The sequence below is a fragment of the Pistacia vera genome, unplaced genomic scaffold (genome assembly GCF_008641045.1).
Source record: "Pistacia vera cultivar Batoury unplaced genomic scaffold, PisVer_v2 Contig370, whole genome shotgun sequence".
NCBI classification, from domain to species: Eukaryota; Viridiplantae; Streptophyta; class Magnoliopsida; order Sapindales; family Anacardiaceae; genus Pistacia; species Pistacia vera.
The window spans coordinates 176,016-193,187 of NW_022196191.1; the positions used below are offsets into that span (position 1 = coordinate 176,016).

Here is a 17,172-nt window from a genome sequence, read left to right on the forward strand (position 1 = left end):
AAATCATATAATGATTTAACAAGCTTACATACTTTATGCTCATTACTTGGGATAACAACACCTTCAAGTTGATCCAAATAGATCTTCATATAAGAAAAAAAGTCTTCACATCCATTTGATGAACATATGAATTATTGATTGCTGCAAGAGCAACCAATACTCCAATGGATGCAAATCTGGAAACTGGAGCATAATTATATATCAAAATAGTCTATATCTTTCTTTTAAGAAAAACATTTAGCAACTAATCTTGCTTTATATTTCTCAATTGTTCCATTAACATTTAATTTTCTTTTAAACATCCATTTACACCCTATTTTTTTGATTCCTGAGGGCAAGTCAACAATCTCCCAAGTATGATTACTCATATTGAGTTATCTCATTATTGATTGACTCTCTAAAATGGTGTCACTAGAAGTCATAGCTTTCTCATAAGCTGAGACTGAGTCAAAGAAGATAAAATCATCTCCTAACTAATAGTTTTTCTCATCCTTTTACTTCTTCTGTTTCCACATTTGAACCTTCAAAAGATTATACTGAGATTTTGTATAGGATTAGATTGATCAATAGTTAACTTTTATGGAAAAATATACTTAAAGAAATGACATTCTTAGATTCAATAACTATGTTAACTTTAAAAAAAAAAAAAAAAAAAAAAAAATTATCTACAATCACTACAAGGAAAAGCCTTCTGACTGTTTTAAAAAGGTCAAGAAATATTTTCCTTGACTGCTTTTTACTGTCAAGGATTTGAGACAATACTTGATGTTTTAGCTAATCCTTGATGTTATTAACTTCAAGGATCGTGTAAAAATTAAGAGGTGCAATTAATTCCTTGACTGTTATTCTTATCCTTGACAATGTTTAACTGTCAAGGATTAAGTTAAAAAAAAAAAAAAAAAACAGAAGTCTGAAATTTGGCTCAAGGCTTCCCACCCATTGGCTAAGGAAAAATTTTCCGCCAAACCAAAACACACAAGTCCCTTCCTTTCATTGTACACTCAAAACCCATTTTCCCCCAAAATTCTATGAAGTAAAAATAGGGCAAGAAAACCGTTCCAAAAACGAAGTGTCTTCCACCCAAAGCTCTCCCACCCAAATCTCTACTAGACTAATAGAGCCCGTAAACCCAAATCTTCTGCACCAAACGCCTAAGTTCTTCCTTAAATTGCCAAATCTCTTCCCCTGAGTCACCAAAACCTCTTCCCCTAAGTCGCCAAAATCTTTCCATCGATTGTTTTTGCAGTTCCATTAAGTCAAAGTTGGTCTAGGGTTATAAAATATTAAAATAACCCATTTCTTCTGCCCACAATTCATGAACGCCAAAAACCAAAAAATTCCTCTCTTCCGTCCCAAATCTCTCTTTCTCACTCTTCCACTGATCAAAATCCCACTCATCATTGATCTTTTGGCAAATGCACGCTTGATTGATCCAGTCACGTGATCGAAATAATAAAGGAAAGAGAGAAAATAAGGGATTACAATTGATTGGAATTGTAACTCCGATATTCTCAGATTGTGCGCTAAGATTGCAAAGATTGTTGTTAATTTATCGTTCCGTAATATCTGATCTGAAGTTATTGGAATCGATTGAATGATCATTCAGATTATCCGCGACTAGCCCCTTGTGCTGGGTCATCAATCATAGTCACGAGGTCATTTTGGTCGAGCTATATCCTCGTGTCGGCCGAGCTTGGGAAAAACCACACACACACACAACAACACATACATATATATATTTTTTGTGTGTGTGTGTGTTATATTGAATGATTAAGTCCTTCCGAAGCTTTTTCAACTGTAAATTATTTTTGTCTGATAACATGTTAAATCCAATAGCACGTAATATTTTTCTTATAAGTATTATATTTAAAGTTCCCAAAAGGGGTTTCATATGTATATAATATGAATAAAGGGTTTAATGGTTAACTGATATATGCAGATGCTCTTGGAAGAAAGAAGTCAGCTAAAGGCAAAAGACCAGATATGGGTCCAGTGTCGAGACGCCACACCGATGACACCTAGACTCGTACATCCTCATGTAACTGTTTAAGAATAATAAATATTGTCATGCTTTTGTATTGAATTCATATACGACCAATTCTCAACAAAATGTTCTTTTTATACAGCGCATCGCCAACGTGGAACAAAGCAAAACCACGAGGCTTGCTACGAGACAATTGTCATAATCATGGATGGGCAACTGGAGTTTTGGAGAACATGCATTGGAGCGAAAACATGAGGTTTCTAGACAAGATATGTAAGTTCTTGTAGGTCAATGTTAATTTAAGTCAATTACAAGTAATAATTGTTGTTAAACATAATGTATTTTTAATAACCATTTCAGGATGAATTACTGACTTGAGTCAAATTTTAAGGGACATAGGATACAGGATAGCAAAGTGCAAGTGCAAATGCAAATGCATGCAAAAGGACAAAACAGCATGAGTCAAATGCTGCTTGTGCGCGGGCAGACATTGAATCCCTAGAGAGAATGGCGAAAAATGCTGCGCAGCAAAGAAATGGATGAAGTTCTGAAATCATTGGAAAATAAGGTACGGGGTCTTCATGGCTTATTGGATTTACAATCAATGTCACAGATAGTCTTGAATTCATTTAGCGAAAAATTCAGGAAGAAAAACATTTCTTTTTCCTTATTCAGCTTCCTTACAAAGTACAGAACACTTACAATTTATATTAGCTCCATTAACTATGGTTTACTAATTAAGTTGTAGCTAACCATAGTTCAATAGCTAACCACAGTTCAACTAATAACTACAGCATTCAACTAATACAACATCTAACTATAGCTACAGCTTACTTACACTAATCCAATCCCAACACCCCCCCCCAAGTTGGGGTGATGAATGCAATCACTCCTACTTGACAACAAGTGCCTGAAGAGGACAGAAACACTTTAGTATATATCTGAGGCTCCTCATGAGTAGATGATGTATCAACCTTCTTGAGCTTGGAACGAACAATGTGGCATCATATCAATGTGCTTCGTAGCTCTGAAACATTGGTTGGAACAATGTGAATGGCGGATTGATTCACAGCAAAGAGATATAGCAACTGAAGAGACAGATCAGTTAAAAGTTGAGTCAGCCAAACAATCCACAAACTGTAGAGGCCATAGCACGTACTCTGCTTCAAAGGATGATCGGGAAACAATAGCCTCCTCTTAGACTCTGATAAACAGAGACCACCAAAAAAAAAAAAAAATGCAAAACCGTAATAGATTTGTGAATCATAAGACAGGAAGCCCAACTAAGTTACAAAATGCCTGAAGTGAATAGAACCATGTGCAGGAAAAAATAACCCAAACCAGGAGAACTCTTGATTATCTAACAACTTTAAGGGCAACATAAGGTGGGATTCTTAGGCTGATGCATATTAACTAAAGATTCACTGAAAAGCTAAGTCAGGCCTAGTCAGCACAAATGAGAGCTTACCAATTAATTTTTGATACTCGATGGGTCAGACAAAGTGGATCCTCCTGACAGGAAAATTATGATCATACTCCATAGTAGTAAATTTCATATTTGGGTCAAGAGGGATCAAAGTGGCTTAGCAGTAGCCAGACCTGATGAGTTATTAATTCCAAACATACTTCCTTGACACAGCTAATACCTTTGGAAGACTTGCAACTTCAAAGCCTAAAAATACCAAGGGTCTAAATCTTTAACTTAAAATGAGAATGGAGCAAGTCTTTAGTGGCTTGAATAGGGAAGCACACTACCCGAAAACCAAATCATCAACTAATGAGTAGGATGACAATATTGGCTTGATCCTTCTTAAAGAAAAAGAGTGATCTGAAGGTGATGTGGAAACCTCTCATCAATAATGCAGTAGTAAGTTTTATTCCAAGCCTGGAGGTTTGTTTCAAGCCATACAAAGACTTATTCAGCTTACAACCAATGACTTATCATGTTGTTTGGAACGCTTGGGTAAAGCATGTAAATTTCCTCTTGGAGATCTCCTTGGAGGAAAGCATTATCATATCTAAATGTAAAGTGGCCAATTTCTCATGGAAACAATACTAAAACAAGTCTGACGTACTATCTTCACAACAGGAGAAAAAGTCTCTCATATCAATCCCCGCTTGTTGGGTAAACCCCTTGCACAACTAACCTTGCCTTGTATCTTTCTAAAGTGCCATCTGCCTTATATTTCAATTTATAAACCCATTTGCACCGATTGAACTTTGTAAGAGGCAGGGGAATTAAAGACCAAGTCCATTTCTTTCCAAACTTGAATTTCCTGTTGCAAGCAACAACCCAATGGGGATTTTTGGATGCTTGGGTGAATGAGGTAGGCTTAGTAGTAGAGAAATACTAGACAAGCATTTTTTATTGGTGGAGAAAGATGAGTTTAGATATGTAATTGTGAATAGGGTACTAAACATAGAAATTAAGTTGATTTGGCAGGATTGGACATACAAATCTGTAGTCCAGATTGGTGGTTTGTGGGTCTACCAGATCTTCTAAGTGGAAGATAGGTATGTATTGGTTCAATGGTTAATGAGATGAAGTAGTAGTAGGTAGGACCCTAAATTTGTTGTTTTTGTTTCTTGCAAATTATTTGTATTATCAGGACAAGATTGAATTTAGAAATGATATTCTAAGTCATGTTCATGAATGTGTCTAAGAAAACGTTTTTGGATGGATGCCAAGTGAAGAAAATATGTTACGAAAGATTCATCTCGTTAACACATATGGATTTAGTATGCAAATCATACAAATAAAACCTTTCTTTGTAGAAGATGCCAAGAAAACACAAGAGTGGAGTTGAGTAACTTCATGGAGAACCAAATTGGTAGCATATGCAAAGAGCCAAAGACCTTTAAATGATCTAACTTAGTTTTGTGCCAAAGAATTTCATAAGGTGAAAGGCCATCTAAAACTCTAGTGGGCACCTATTAATGATAAAGAGCCTTGACTGCAAACCCCACAAGTAATTGGGAATGCTAAACTGAAATTTAAAAGCTCTAGCTATTTAGTATATGCCTATGTTTCTTTCTACCACTCCATTTTGCTATGGAGTGTAGACACATGTACTTTGATGTATGATTCCTAAATAGCTAGTGACATGACATTGTGATTAAGAACTCCATCCATTGTCGGTTCTAATGCACTTTGGTGTTTGATTGAACTGATTTTGAACCATATGAATAAAGTCCTTCAATATTTGATAAACATCAGACTTATATTGCATAAGGAATAACAGGTGTCCTAGTTGAAATCATCAACTACAGTAAGAAAATCTAGCATGTCCCTGGGTAGGTGTCTTATAAGGCCCCAAACATCTAAATGCAATAACTCAAAAGCATGTGGAATTTGTATCACTTAAAGCAAATGGAGTCTAGTTTGCTTAGCTAAGGGCAAACATCACAATGGAAATTAGTTGAAAGGTAAGTTATGATGATTTTTCGAAGAATTGAATTGGTACATGCCCTAATCTTTTGTGCCAAAGTGCAACATCTTTAACATGCAATTCAGTGGATAAAGCTGAAGGCAAACAAGGAATTTATTATGGATAGTAGGTACAATTGGAGTCTTCCAATAGACCTTTTTATTTCTAAATCAGAAGAAACTTTATTTGTGAATTAGGAACAAAATGATATAACCCTTGGCATTGCTTACAATCCCTCAGTTTGCCACTCCAAAGATCCTGGATACACAAAAATCAGGGTAAAATGTAATGAACAATGACCTAATGAAGTTAATTTGAATACTGACATCAGGTTATTTGAAATCTGGCAAGTATAAGACCTTATCAACCCAAATTATCTTGCAATTTCATAAACCAACATGCCTAATTGGGTTTGTGTGCCATTTGGGAACCTACATAGTTGCTATGGGTGATTGGCTAGCAAAAGTAGATTCAAGGTTTTGGAAATTATGGGTCATTGGTTGTAGCTCCTGAATCAGAATCAATCTTCACTATCCCAATTAGAGTATAGAGAGACAGTTTTACCTGCCAAGTTTCAGATGGCGTTGAGATGTTTTCTTTCCCTAGCAACTGCAGCAATGAGCATATTGTTTGGCATACACATTTCCAAGATTGGTTCCCCCTTTCATATTGTCAAGAGCAGATTCAGAGTTCATCAATTGTGTCTGTGAATCTGATTCTTGACATGGTGAACTATTGCCTTAGCCTTCGTCCTTGACTTTCCTTGGTAAATTGAAATCTGCTAGATAAACGTGTAGCTTATAGCAATTGTCCCTTTATGTCTTGGAGCATGACAATAATCACACTCTATATAGGTTTCTTCCCTTTATATCTTGAGTTTTGATCTGATTCCTTTGATTCCCTTGGAGTATAATGCAGTAGTAACCCTGTACTATAATTAAACCCAGTAAAACCTTCTGACTTTCATCTTGCTTTATGGAATATGCTTGCTTCACTATGGTAGAGGAACCATTAGTAAAATTTGACTTCGTACTAAGGCGTAGGAATCGTTGAGTCCATTAGAAACTGTAACAGCTCTGTTGATTCAAATGAGCCAAATAGGCCTTGGCTGATTCACTATCTGGTGTCGCATACTCACCAATGAACTCAACTCATCCCATAAGTCTTTAGCTTGTCGTAATATACTGCAATCGAGTTTGTTCCTTGACCAAATCACAATTTTTCTTGAATTCCAAATACTCTCGTTCCATTGACCTTATTATATTGTCTTGAAGATCCTGCCACACTTGATGTGCACTATTCGAATACACGATGCTATTGAAGATGTCCTTCGAAACAGTATTAAAGATCATGCCAAACCAAGGAATTACATCGTCCCATATGCATGCAAGGATTCACTGATTTTTGATTTCCACAAGAACCATCAACAAACCCAATTTATCTTTGCTCTCAAAGACACTGCCATAGCTCTACTTCGTATCCCTAGTTCTCTTTCCAGTGAGCTGTTGAATTAAAATTGAACTGGAGTATCCAAGGATGTATGTAAAAGTGGAACTAGAATCATTGTCATTTCACTAATTTCACTAATTCTAATCGGGCTTCTTAATCGATTTTCAGTAAGTAAACCAGCTTAATTGATTATGAGATCAGTGATGAAGATCGATTAAGAGGATAAAGGAAAACCTTTGATTAGAACTAGCTTAATTGATGATGAGATCAGCGATGAAGATCATTTAAGAGAATAGAGGAAAACCTTTGAATGTCGGCTGATTTCTTCAGTGGAAGAATTGATTTCGCATCGATAAGAGGATGAGGAAAACCTTGAATGTCGGCTGATTTCTTCAATGGAAGAATTGATTTCGCGCTTAAAATAGTGCTCTAATACCATCTGAATTTTTCAGAAAAAAATTCAGGAAGAAAAACATTTCTTTATTCCTTATTCAGCTTCCTTCTAAAGAACACTTACAATTTTATATTAGCTTCATTAACTATGGTTTACTTAATCATAGTTGTAGCTAACCATAGTTCAATATCTAACCACATTCAACTAATAACTACAGCAGTTCAACTAATAACAATAGCTAACTATAGCCAACACTAACTTAACTACTATCCAATAGTAGGTTCCCGAACCTTTGTGGTAGCCGATAGTACGATGCCTGGTAGTGACCCTGGAGGCTCGAGTGGCTGATGAGTTTGGTATATGAATTGATACCATTATTTTCCTGTCTGTAAGTTTGTCGGTGAAATGGATATGTATTCAATTTGCTGGATATGTGTTTGTTTGTATTTTGAAATGCTTATTGTGTGCTGGTTTTAACCAATGTTTGGATATGTGCTATATGTATCCATAAAAGAAATAGGTTCATGAGACAATATAGCTATGCGAAACTTTTTATTTCTGTACTCCCTTGTGACGTAGTTTTTAGTGTCTGTGACATTTTTTTTTTTTGACGTTTCGGACACTTTACTTGCATTATAGAGATGATATCTGATGAATCCAATGATATTAAATTATAATCTTGACAAAGTTAGCATAGAGAGTGTAACAAATCTAATATATAAATCATATTCAAAGGAAAACAAATTGATATTACTAATTCAAAGCAATGGTAAAATTATGAAATCAAGGCAATGACTCGTATCCTTGTGTTAGTATTTTTCACAAGAGAGTTCATATAAAATATAAAAAACCTTATATTGGTCATAATATATTACTAATCCTGATTTATCGAAATCCAAATTGTTATTAGCATTGACCCTATAATATTATCCATAATAACAAGGGGTTTATTTAACTTATTTTGTTTTGGGTTAATTTTATTAATTATTTGCATCTAGCTTTAGAAGTACAAGGGGAATGATTTAGACCATCTATACACGTGGATTTCAACCTCAAAAAATCAAATGACTGAATTTTATGCAATCGATAGATAGATTTGTGGTTGTTCAGTCATATCTAGTGCATGTGGCAATAAAATCCTAAATTTAATTGATCATGTCACCACTTTTTCTCATAAAATATCGATCACCTCTTAATACATGTTTGTGCAAAAATTTGACCTAGGCAAACCATTTGTGTAACTAGGAGATTATTTATGACCTGTAATCCATTACACAAGATTCACTAAGTCAAGGCATGCTAGTGGTTTTGTAACGTGCCCCGAACTTAAGTCAAATATGGATCAATAGATAAAAAAAAAGAAGAAAAGTAGTGTTTTTGTGTAATTCTTAGAACATAGTATATGCTTAGTTGGTCCCCACGACGGATTTATATAGACTCACCCCCTTGAAATGTGGAAAAACAACCACCCTTTCTGACCTGATAGAGTGAAAGATGGATTAAAAAGTTAAAAGACCAAGGGCTTGGTTTAGTTGTACAAGGGCAAGAGTGTCCCCAATTACCTACCCAAAAAAGAAAGTGGAGAAATTTTGGGTTGAATCATGTATGGTCATGTTTTTACCAGCGTCGTGGTGTCTCGAATGGTGGTTGGTGGTCACATTTTAGTTGAGTTGAGAAAGTGAATAATTGGGTGACATTGCATCCTATATGCCACGTGTCACGCCAGTCTCATTTCTTTTTGATGATTTCTCAGGTTTGGGCCATGGGGGCCCAAACCTTCAATTTGACCCATTTTGCATGAGTAGTGTTATTTAAGCCCAAAATTACTTTTAAAAATAAATTTATATTAATTTATTCCAAATTATCCTTTGTTTAATTTTTTTCTTTTAACTTCTTCACTTTCCTAATCCTTTTTAACTTTTTTTATTTTCTAAAACGCCGTTATGGAAACACCCATAAAACAAACCAAAACAAGATTAAAGAATATTTCTTGTCATATTTTACCGGTAATATTTTTTTCAACCTTTGTTTGTTTGTTTTTTATTATTGTTTTCATAACTTCTTCTAAATCGAAAGTATATTTGAAAAATTTATTCACTTCCAAAAAAAAGGAAAAAAAATTAAAGAAGCAATTTTTTAATTTTTTTTGTTTTGTTTTATTAGTCATGATTAAATAAATGAAAAGTTAAAAGGATTAAAAAAGAAATAAATTAAAAATAGAGAAAGTAGATAATTAAAAAGGATTAAGAAAGGTTAATTTTGGAATTAAATAAAATATATTTAAATTTAATTGATTTTAGGGTTTAAAAAAAGTTTAAGTGAGACTTAAATAAGTAAATAACATCATTCATTTTTTATATGTGCTATCTTGGACCATAATTTTAGAGTTAATGACTTTTTCACCCAAATAATGCTTAGCACTTTTCCCACCACCTTTTAAAATGCACTTTATTATCAAATTTATATTCCAACTGAAACAGAAGTAAACGCGATCTAGGTTTTGGAGCTTTTGAAGAGAGGAGGTCGTGAGTCTTTGTGGTGAGGTTAGATTTGTGGTTGGGATTGATCGAAATTGACTTGAGAGGGGTGGCTGTGCAAACCTATCCTAATTCCCGCGTTGAGGGACGGCGAGAGTAGGATTTGAGGGGTTTTGATGAATGTGATCGGAGAAGAGAATGGTAGTATTGTGGGTCGTAACAATTTAGAATCGGAAGAGAATACAAATTTGGATAGTAAAATTGTATTTTAAAAGTCTATGGTGAAAAAGTGTCCTTAAACCATTATTTAGTGGGAAAAAGCATTTATCTCATCCATTTATCATGGGTTTTTTGTGTGTTGGCATTTACCCCATAATAAGTTTAATCCGTAGCCTGGATAAATGAAAAGAAGAGAAAATTTATGCTGAATTCCTGACGAACTTCATCAATATAAATCAGGGCAAACTTGATTTCCTGCTGTTAATTATGTTTGCTGTTAGTCAAAAGCTTCAAGGGAAAAAGCACAAATCTTCAAAACCTGTTGGAAGGTGAATGTATTGTTTAAACAATAATACTTTGGGGACTGACGGAGTTTACTAACAGTGTTAAAATCACATATAGTATCCATCCTATGCATATGATACCTGTATTATGCTTTAAGTTAGTATACTGGTAGTAAAATCCGTTAATACGCATAACATTACCCTTAAACAATAATACTTTGCACATTAACAGATTTTACTACCAGTGATTAACCTTTGTTAAATTACTATATATTCATACTATATATATAATACTCATATTATGCTTTAAGTTAGTATACTGGTTAGTAAAATCCGTTAGTACGCACAATACTACTTTGTTTAAAACCCTGGGGTATAACACAAGGGAGTAGCACTCATCCCATTAAATACAAAAACGGCGACGTTTCACATAATCGCAAACCCAAACTGAGTTACTCAAACGCCTTTCTTCATAAATTCAGACGTGTTCTTCCTCCTTCTCATATCTCGACACTGTAGCGTTTCCCGAACACCTCTGATCCGGTACACTTCTACACTTTCTATATCTCCTCCGATCTTCTTCTGTTCTCGTTTACTGTGATTTTAAGTTCTCGCCGCGGTTAGATCTGGCGAAATTTCGATATAATTGTGTCGTTTACGCGTGTTTTCTTCAATTTTATAGCCGATCTGTGTGTGTTCTGGATTTGATTGTATTTGTTGATTCATAATCTCTGTTTTAATTTGAAGAATTTTGTTATTCTGTTACTTGAATTATTATTTATAACTTTTGCTTTCATTTGTTTTAGTTATTTTACATGTTGCTTGATATGCTTTTCAATTGATAATTTTAGGATCTGCTGAAACTTGTCTATAATGAATAGATCACTTAAACTGTAGTTAAATAAAATAAACCCTTTTTTATGCTCCCTGGGTTTGGGGTATTTTCGAATTGTATTATTTCATGTTTTTTTGTTTTTCTAGTGTCGATTTATTCAACTTTAGGGTTTCATTGTATACAGATGAGGGTTGATGTTATGATTTTTAGAAAAGAAAGGTATTAGTGAATGCTTTAGTCAAGTTTTCATTGGGAGAAATCGGTTTAATCACTGTAAGAAGATTGGCTTATTCGTTACCTTCTGCATCATTTTGATTTCTAGTAAATTTAAGGTTTTAACTCCAATGACATTAAGAGAAAGTTAGCATATTGGCGTTTAGTGGATAACCTAAGAAGATTGGTTTAGTCGTTAGCTTCTGCATCATTTAGGTTTCTTGTAAATTTAAGGTTTTAACCCCAATGAGAATAGAAGAAATTTAACATATTGGCAATTAGTGGATAGCTTTTAAATTCTTGGGAGCAGGTTGCAGAAAGCATTTGCTTGTATGACTTGTTTTCTCAAAACCTTTTTCCTGCTCCATGGCCTACAATCAACTTTCAAATAAGAAAGAAACAAGTTGTTTCCTTGAGAAACGAGTGTCTATGGCTGGCATCAGAACCCCTAGTCACCTAGATAGAATCCCAGTCATTCTTGTGTGGATACTTGTTTTTAAATTGTAAAAAATATCTCCATCACCAAATTCCCTTTTTGTTTTAGGGAATTTTTTAAGCTTACTAGATGGTCTTTCTACCTCACTTCTCTCTTGAGTTTTTCTCACTTTGCCACATTGACGGGAATTTGGAATGGGGAGAGAAATACAGGGAGTACTTAGATAAAACCGAATGTAAAAGGGTAACTCTTCTTCCTTTCAAGAGGCATACCAAGATAATCAATTAGTAGACTCTAGAAAACAGTAACCCTTGGAATGCCTCCTAAAAGCATACCATAGTACTACTAGAAGTCAGTGCCCCCAGTTTGCCTCTTAAAAGCATACCAAGGTACTTTACAAGTCATTCATCTAGCCGATTATCAACTCAAGAAGCTGATCCTACTGTTATCTTTTCCTGCATATTGATGGCACTAATAGAAGTTTTGGGCTTGGGAACTTTTAGGCTTGATGGTTTACAAAAGATTCAACTATTTTGATGAGATTAAAATCTAAGATTCGTGTCCCAGGTAAAAAAAACTAGTCTATGGCAATTTGACAATTTTGGGACAGATTATTGTTATTTTAAAACCCTCTACCAAATAAGACTCCTTAGATCGCTCAACATGCCTACATTAAGAATCCAAAACCTAGGTAAACAAGAAAAAGAAAAAGCAGATTGATCTTATTGTTTCTTCTAAATAATATCTGCGATTAAAACTTTGGTGATTTTAGTTACCTTGTGATGGATGTAAATGGTGGATCTTAAGTGATCTAGCCGTATGTGTACCATACGAAATCCCAAAATTCTTTTAATTGGTACCTTATTGTCTCAAATTTATATTCTAATTGCATGTAGAAAAGGTTTGAATAATTTTTTATCTATTTGTGCTGAATTTTTGATAGTTTAACTTTATGAATAATTTTGATCCATGATGTTGAATTCATGCAGAAAAATTGGAATTGAGAGGTAAGGTATAAGAAGCTTACTACCTAGAGTTTAAAGAAGTAGGAGTTTGAGGGGTAATAAAAAGAAGAAAAATCAGGAAAGATGCCTGCACAGAAGATTGAAACTGGTCATGAAGACAGTGTTCATGATGTAGCCATGGATTACTATGGAAAGCGTGTGGCCACGGCTTCATCAGACACCAGCATTAAGATACTTGGTTTGAGCAACAACTCTAGTTCTCAGCACCTTGCTACATTGAAAGGTCATAGAGGTCCTGTTTGGCAGGTTGCTTGGGCTCATCCCAAGTTCGGGTCAATCCTTGCTTCCTGTTCCTATGATGGCCAAGTGATAATCTGGAAGGAAGGCAATCCAAACGAGTGGATGCAGGCTCATATTTTCAATGATCATAAAGCATCTGTGAACTCCATTGCTTGGGCACCTCATGAACTTGGTCTCTGCTTGGCTTGTGGATCTTCTGATGGTAACATCTCAGTCTTTACTGCAAGGGCTGATGGTGGCTGGGACACTACCAGGATAGACCAGGCCCACCCAGTGGGAGTAACATCTGTTTCATGGGCCCCAGCAATGGCTCCTGGTGCCTTAGTTGGATCTGGATCACTGGAACCTGTTCAGAAACTGGCTTCTTGTGGTTGCGACAACACTGTAAAGGTGTGGAAGCTATATAATGGAATTTGGAAGATGGATTGCTTCCCTGCCCTTCAAATGCACACTGATTGGGTGAGGAGTGTAGCGTGGGCACCCAACTTGGGGCTTCCAAAATCCACAATTGCAAGTGCTTCACAGGATGGTACAGTTGTTATATGGACTTGTGCCCGGGAAGGAGAGCATTGGGAGGGTAAGGTTTTGAAGGACTTTAAGACCCCAGTTTGGAGTGTCTCATGGTCGCTGACTGGAAACTTACTGGCCGTAGCAGATGCAAACAATGTTACATTATGGAAGGAAGCAGTTGATGGAGAGTGGGAGCAAGTGAGTGTAGTCGAGCCATAGATTAAAGGTGCCTCTGCTTTTCTATCTTTTTCAGTCACTGTATTGCCTTTATCCAAATCGAAATCGAAACAAACTAGTCCGTCTTATAACTATATTTTTTGTATTGGTTTTGTATGAGCACTTAAACCGTCTTGGTTAGTTGGTATTTTTGCTTGCCAGATTCAGAAAGAAATGAGGGTATTATTCATGATTCTGTCAATATTTTGGATTAGGATGAACTAGCCTGATGCGCTGTGATCAATTCATGTATTTGTTTAGCTTGGATTTTGCCATGGTTTTCCTGGGAGGATTGGACAAAATTACAGGAAATTACAATTTCTTACAATTATTATTTGTTTTGCTTTTTATTCCAATTTCTTACAGGAAATTCCATTGATTGTTTAATGTTATGTTAAGGTTACAGGGTAACGTTACACTGTTGCTATGTAGTATGAGTGTATGACGATAACGTTATTCCTTTGTATTGTAATAAGGTCTGCAACTTTGCTGGTAACCTCATCTTTGCACTGTAATATAGATATGCAAATTGGCATCAATATCAAACTTTATGTTTTATTTGTTAGACGACTTTCACAAATATTAGCTTTTTCTCTATTTTTAAGTCTACTTTTTCTACTTTATTTAGTTTTTATTATTTAAGTTTAGAAGATTAGATTTAGAAGACCTATTGAACAGTCTTACAAAATACATTAATTATTATTATTTTTGAATTTTCAATATATTCTCATGAAATAAAGCGTTTCTTAAGTCTTAACTTCAAATTTCAGTATCATAAACATGCAATTACTAAAATTCCTTTTTAACTTTGACATCGGTAAATAAGAAAAAATCGATAAGAAGCTGAATAACATTTTGATCCCAATCTATCACCAAAGCACACTTTTACCCCCTAAGTTTCAGAAACACCATCACGCCATTATTAGACTCCGTCCACCTGAATTCTGATGGTTTTGACTATTGAAATACCAATTTTACCCTTTTAACCTTTATTAGATAACAAATTATGAGGCAAATTACTTCTAACCCCAAAATAATACAAATTAAAAACAATCCCAACTATGGCATACCCCAAATAAAACTCAACACATTCAAATAAATGAAACTCATTTCTCATTTTAAAATGAAAAGATGATTTTGGTAGTAGTGACGGCTAATATTCTATTATAATGATATGTAACATAAATGTTGTATGGGCCAAAAATCACCTTGGGTATTAGGCCCAAGCAGGTATTTGCTATTACATAGGCCCAAGGCTGTGATCCAATTTCAGTTGGGCCATCATCATAATTCATGGCATGGACCAAAATGTGCAGCCCAAATCCAACCTCTCTCCAAAATGGGCGTCACTACTAGCCCATCTAAGGCTAGACTTTCCAGACCAAGGTAAGTAGGACTCTTCCTATTTAGTTCTATCCTAATTCGCCTAAGATTCTGTATCTTAGGTTAATTTGAACTCTTGCTACTAATGAGGCAAGTGAACCAGGATCTTTCCTATTCACTAAACCTTTTCCCTTATGGATTTGAAGTCCTATTAGGATACGAAGATCTTATAACTACTATATAAACATGGGTCACTCTTCTATTTAGTGATTCAATCTCAATACCACCGCCTTGCATCCAAATTCTTGCTTCTAAGAGTTATCCACCCACATTGTGGTTCTAGTCTCTGACTAAACTTACGATAACCCTTCATTCCCTTAGCTCTCACTAAATTGCCTCATTCAGCCTTTCTGACTTGAGCGTCGGAGTGCCTACAACAGACACCACACCGGTGTTTACGTAAGCTTCATGCTTGTTTGCTTTGTGTGCAGGTACAACAGATTGTTAGTGGCCTTAACCTCACGGGATCAGACCCTATTTCTGTAACCGTAGAATTATTCCATCTACAGTTTGGTGCCCATTGTGGGGACTCTAGCAATCAATTCTCATTCGACATCCTACTCTACGAAGAATCATGTCATGGATGAAGTCACAAATACTGCCTCAGCAGACCTCACAGCTAAGGTCGAGGTTCTTTCGGCATTATGAGCAATAGGCTAACAAGGTCATGACAGTAGAAACCGAGGACAACAACATCCAGGCTAAGAATCAAAACCTACGGGAGAAGGTAAATCAATTCTATTCTCTTGACTTCCCATTCAATCAGATATCGAAAAATCGATTCCATTTCCCGATAAACTCCATGCAACCACTCATGACTCCAGATCCTAGATCCTCGGCCTCAGACCCACAATCCTCCCAACTCCAATCATCCATAACGGATGACTTGGCACCCGGCACTATAGATATAGGAAATCTAGCCATGCAAACGTGACCCCTATAAGTTGACCCTTCAATTACCTGTGACCAGCTCATTCAAGCCATTCCCAGCCACCAACAACAAAATATCACCAACATTGACCACCCCATCAATGACCCACATTACATCCAAGACCCTTCCAGCTTGACTCTCCTTCATGGGTCGAGCAGTCACCCGTGCCAAACACTGCTCGACTTGACTCATCCTCATGGGTCGAACGGCCCCCAAATTACACCTTTAACCATCCATGTCGATAGAGTACCTGAACCGTTTACACTTGGGATGACTCATCATGAAGGGATGAATGGAACCCCAAGCACACAAAATACTAGCCACCAAGCTATCCACAACGACTCGGCTCGCCTTACTAGACCGAGTGAGAGAAACACTCATTCCTAAACTGTCAATCCATACATATTGTTTATTGCCACTCCTCTTGAACAGATATTAGCAAAAAAGTTGGCCGACATGGAAGCTATGATGAGACACATACCTAGAGTCCCCACCCTAACCAAGAAATGCCTTCCCTACAACCATGTCGACTCACCCTTCATTGACTCCATAGCCCTAGCCAAGATGCCTCAAAAGTTTTCTATCCTAAACATGAAACCCCATGATGGTATGACCGACCCAGATGATCACATTGCTTCATACAAATAGAGGATGTTTACCATTTCCATACCACGGGATCTCAAGGAAGCATGCATGTGCAAGAGCTTTGGCTCCAGCCTATTAGGACTAACCCTTCAATGGTATACAAACCTCCCCAACAACTTTATAGGCTTATTCGCCCAACTCACTAACATATTCGTTGAACAATTTGCAAGCAGCAAGAAGCTTGAGAAGTTGTCAGCTAACTTGTATAGTATCTATCAGAAAAGAGGAGAGTTGCTACGGGAATATGTCAGTCAGTTCAATAAGGAGAAGATATCAAAATCATCCTACAATCCTGAGACAACAATGGATGCCTTTAGGAAAAGACTCCTTCCCGATGGGGAACTCTACAAAGACCTCACCAAACTAGGTTGTAATTCTATGGAGGACGCTCTAGCCTAAGCGATCATCCAGGTAAGATGGGAAGAGGATGAAGCAAACCGTAGAAGGTACACACCCTATGATGAACACTAATAGAACCGGAGTGAGAGACGCCTAAAAATTTG

General features: G+C 36.1%; 1 protein-coding gene across 1 annotated transcript; it reads left to right on the plus strand.

The window, feature by feature from the left end:
• Positions 1-10,623: 10,623 nt before the first annotated feature.
• LOC116140356 (protein transport protein SEC13 homolog B-like) lies at positions 10,624-14,046 on the plus strand. The gene is made up of 2 exons (XM_031425999.1): positions 10,624-10,778; positions 12,709-14,046. The coding sequence occupies exon 2, from the start codon at positions 12,808-12,810 to the stop codon at positions 13,711-13,713; it is 906 nt and encodes a 301-aa protein (XP_031281859.1). The 5' UTR covers positions 10,624-10,778; positions 12,709-12,807; the 3' UTR covers positions 13,714-14,046.
• The last annotated feature ends 3,126 nt before the right edge of the window (positions 14,047-17,172 follow it).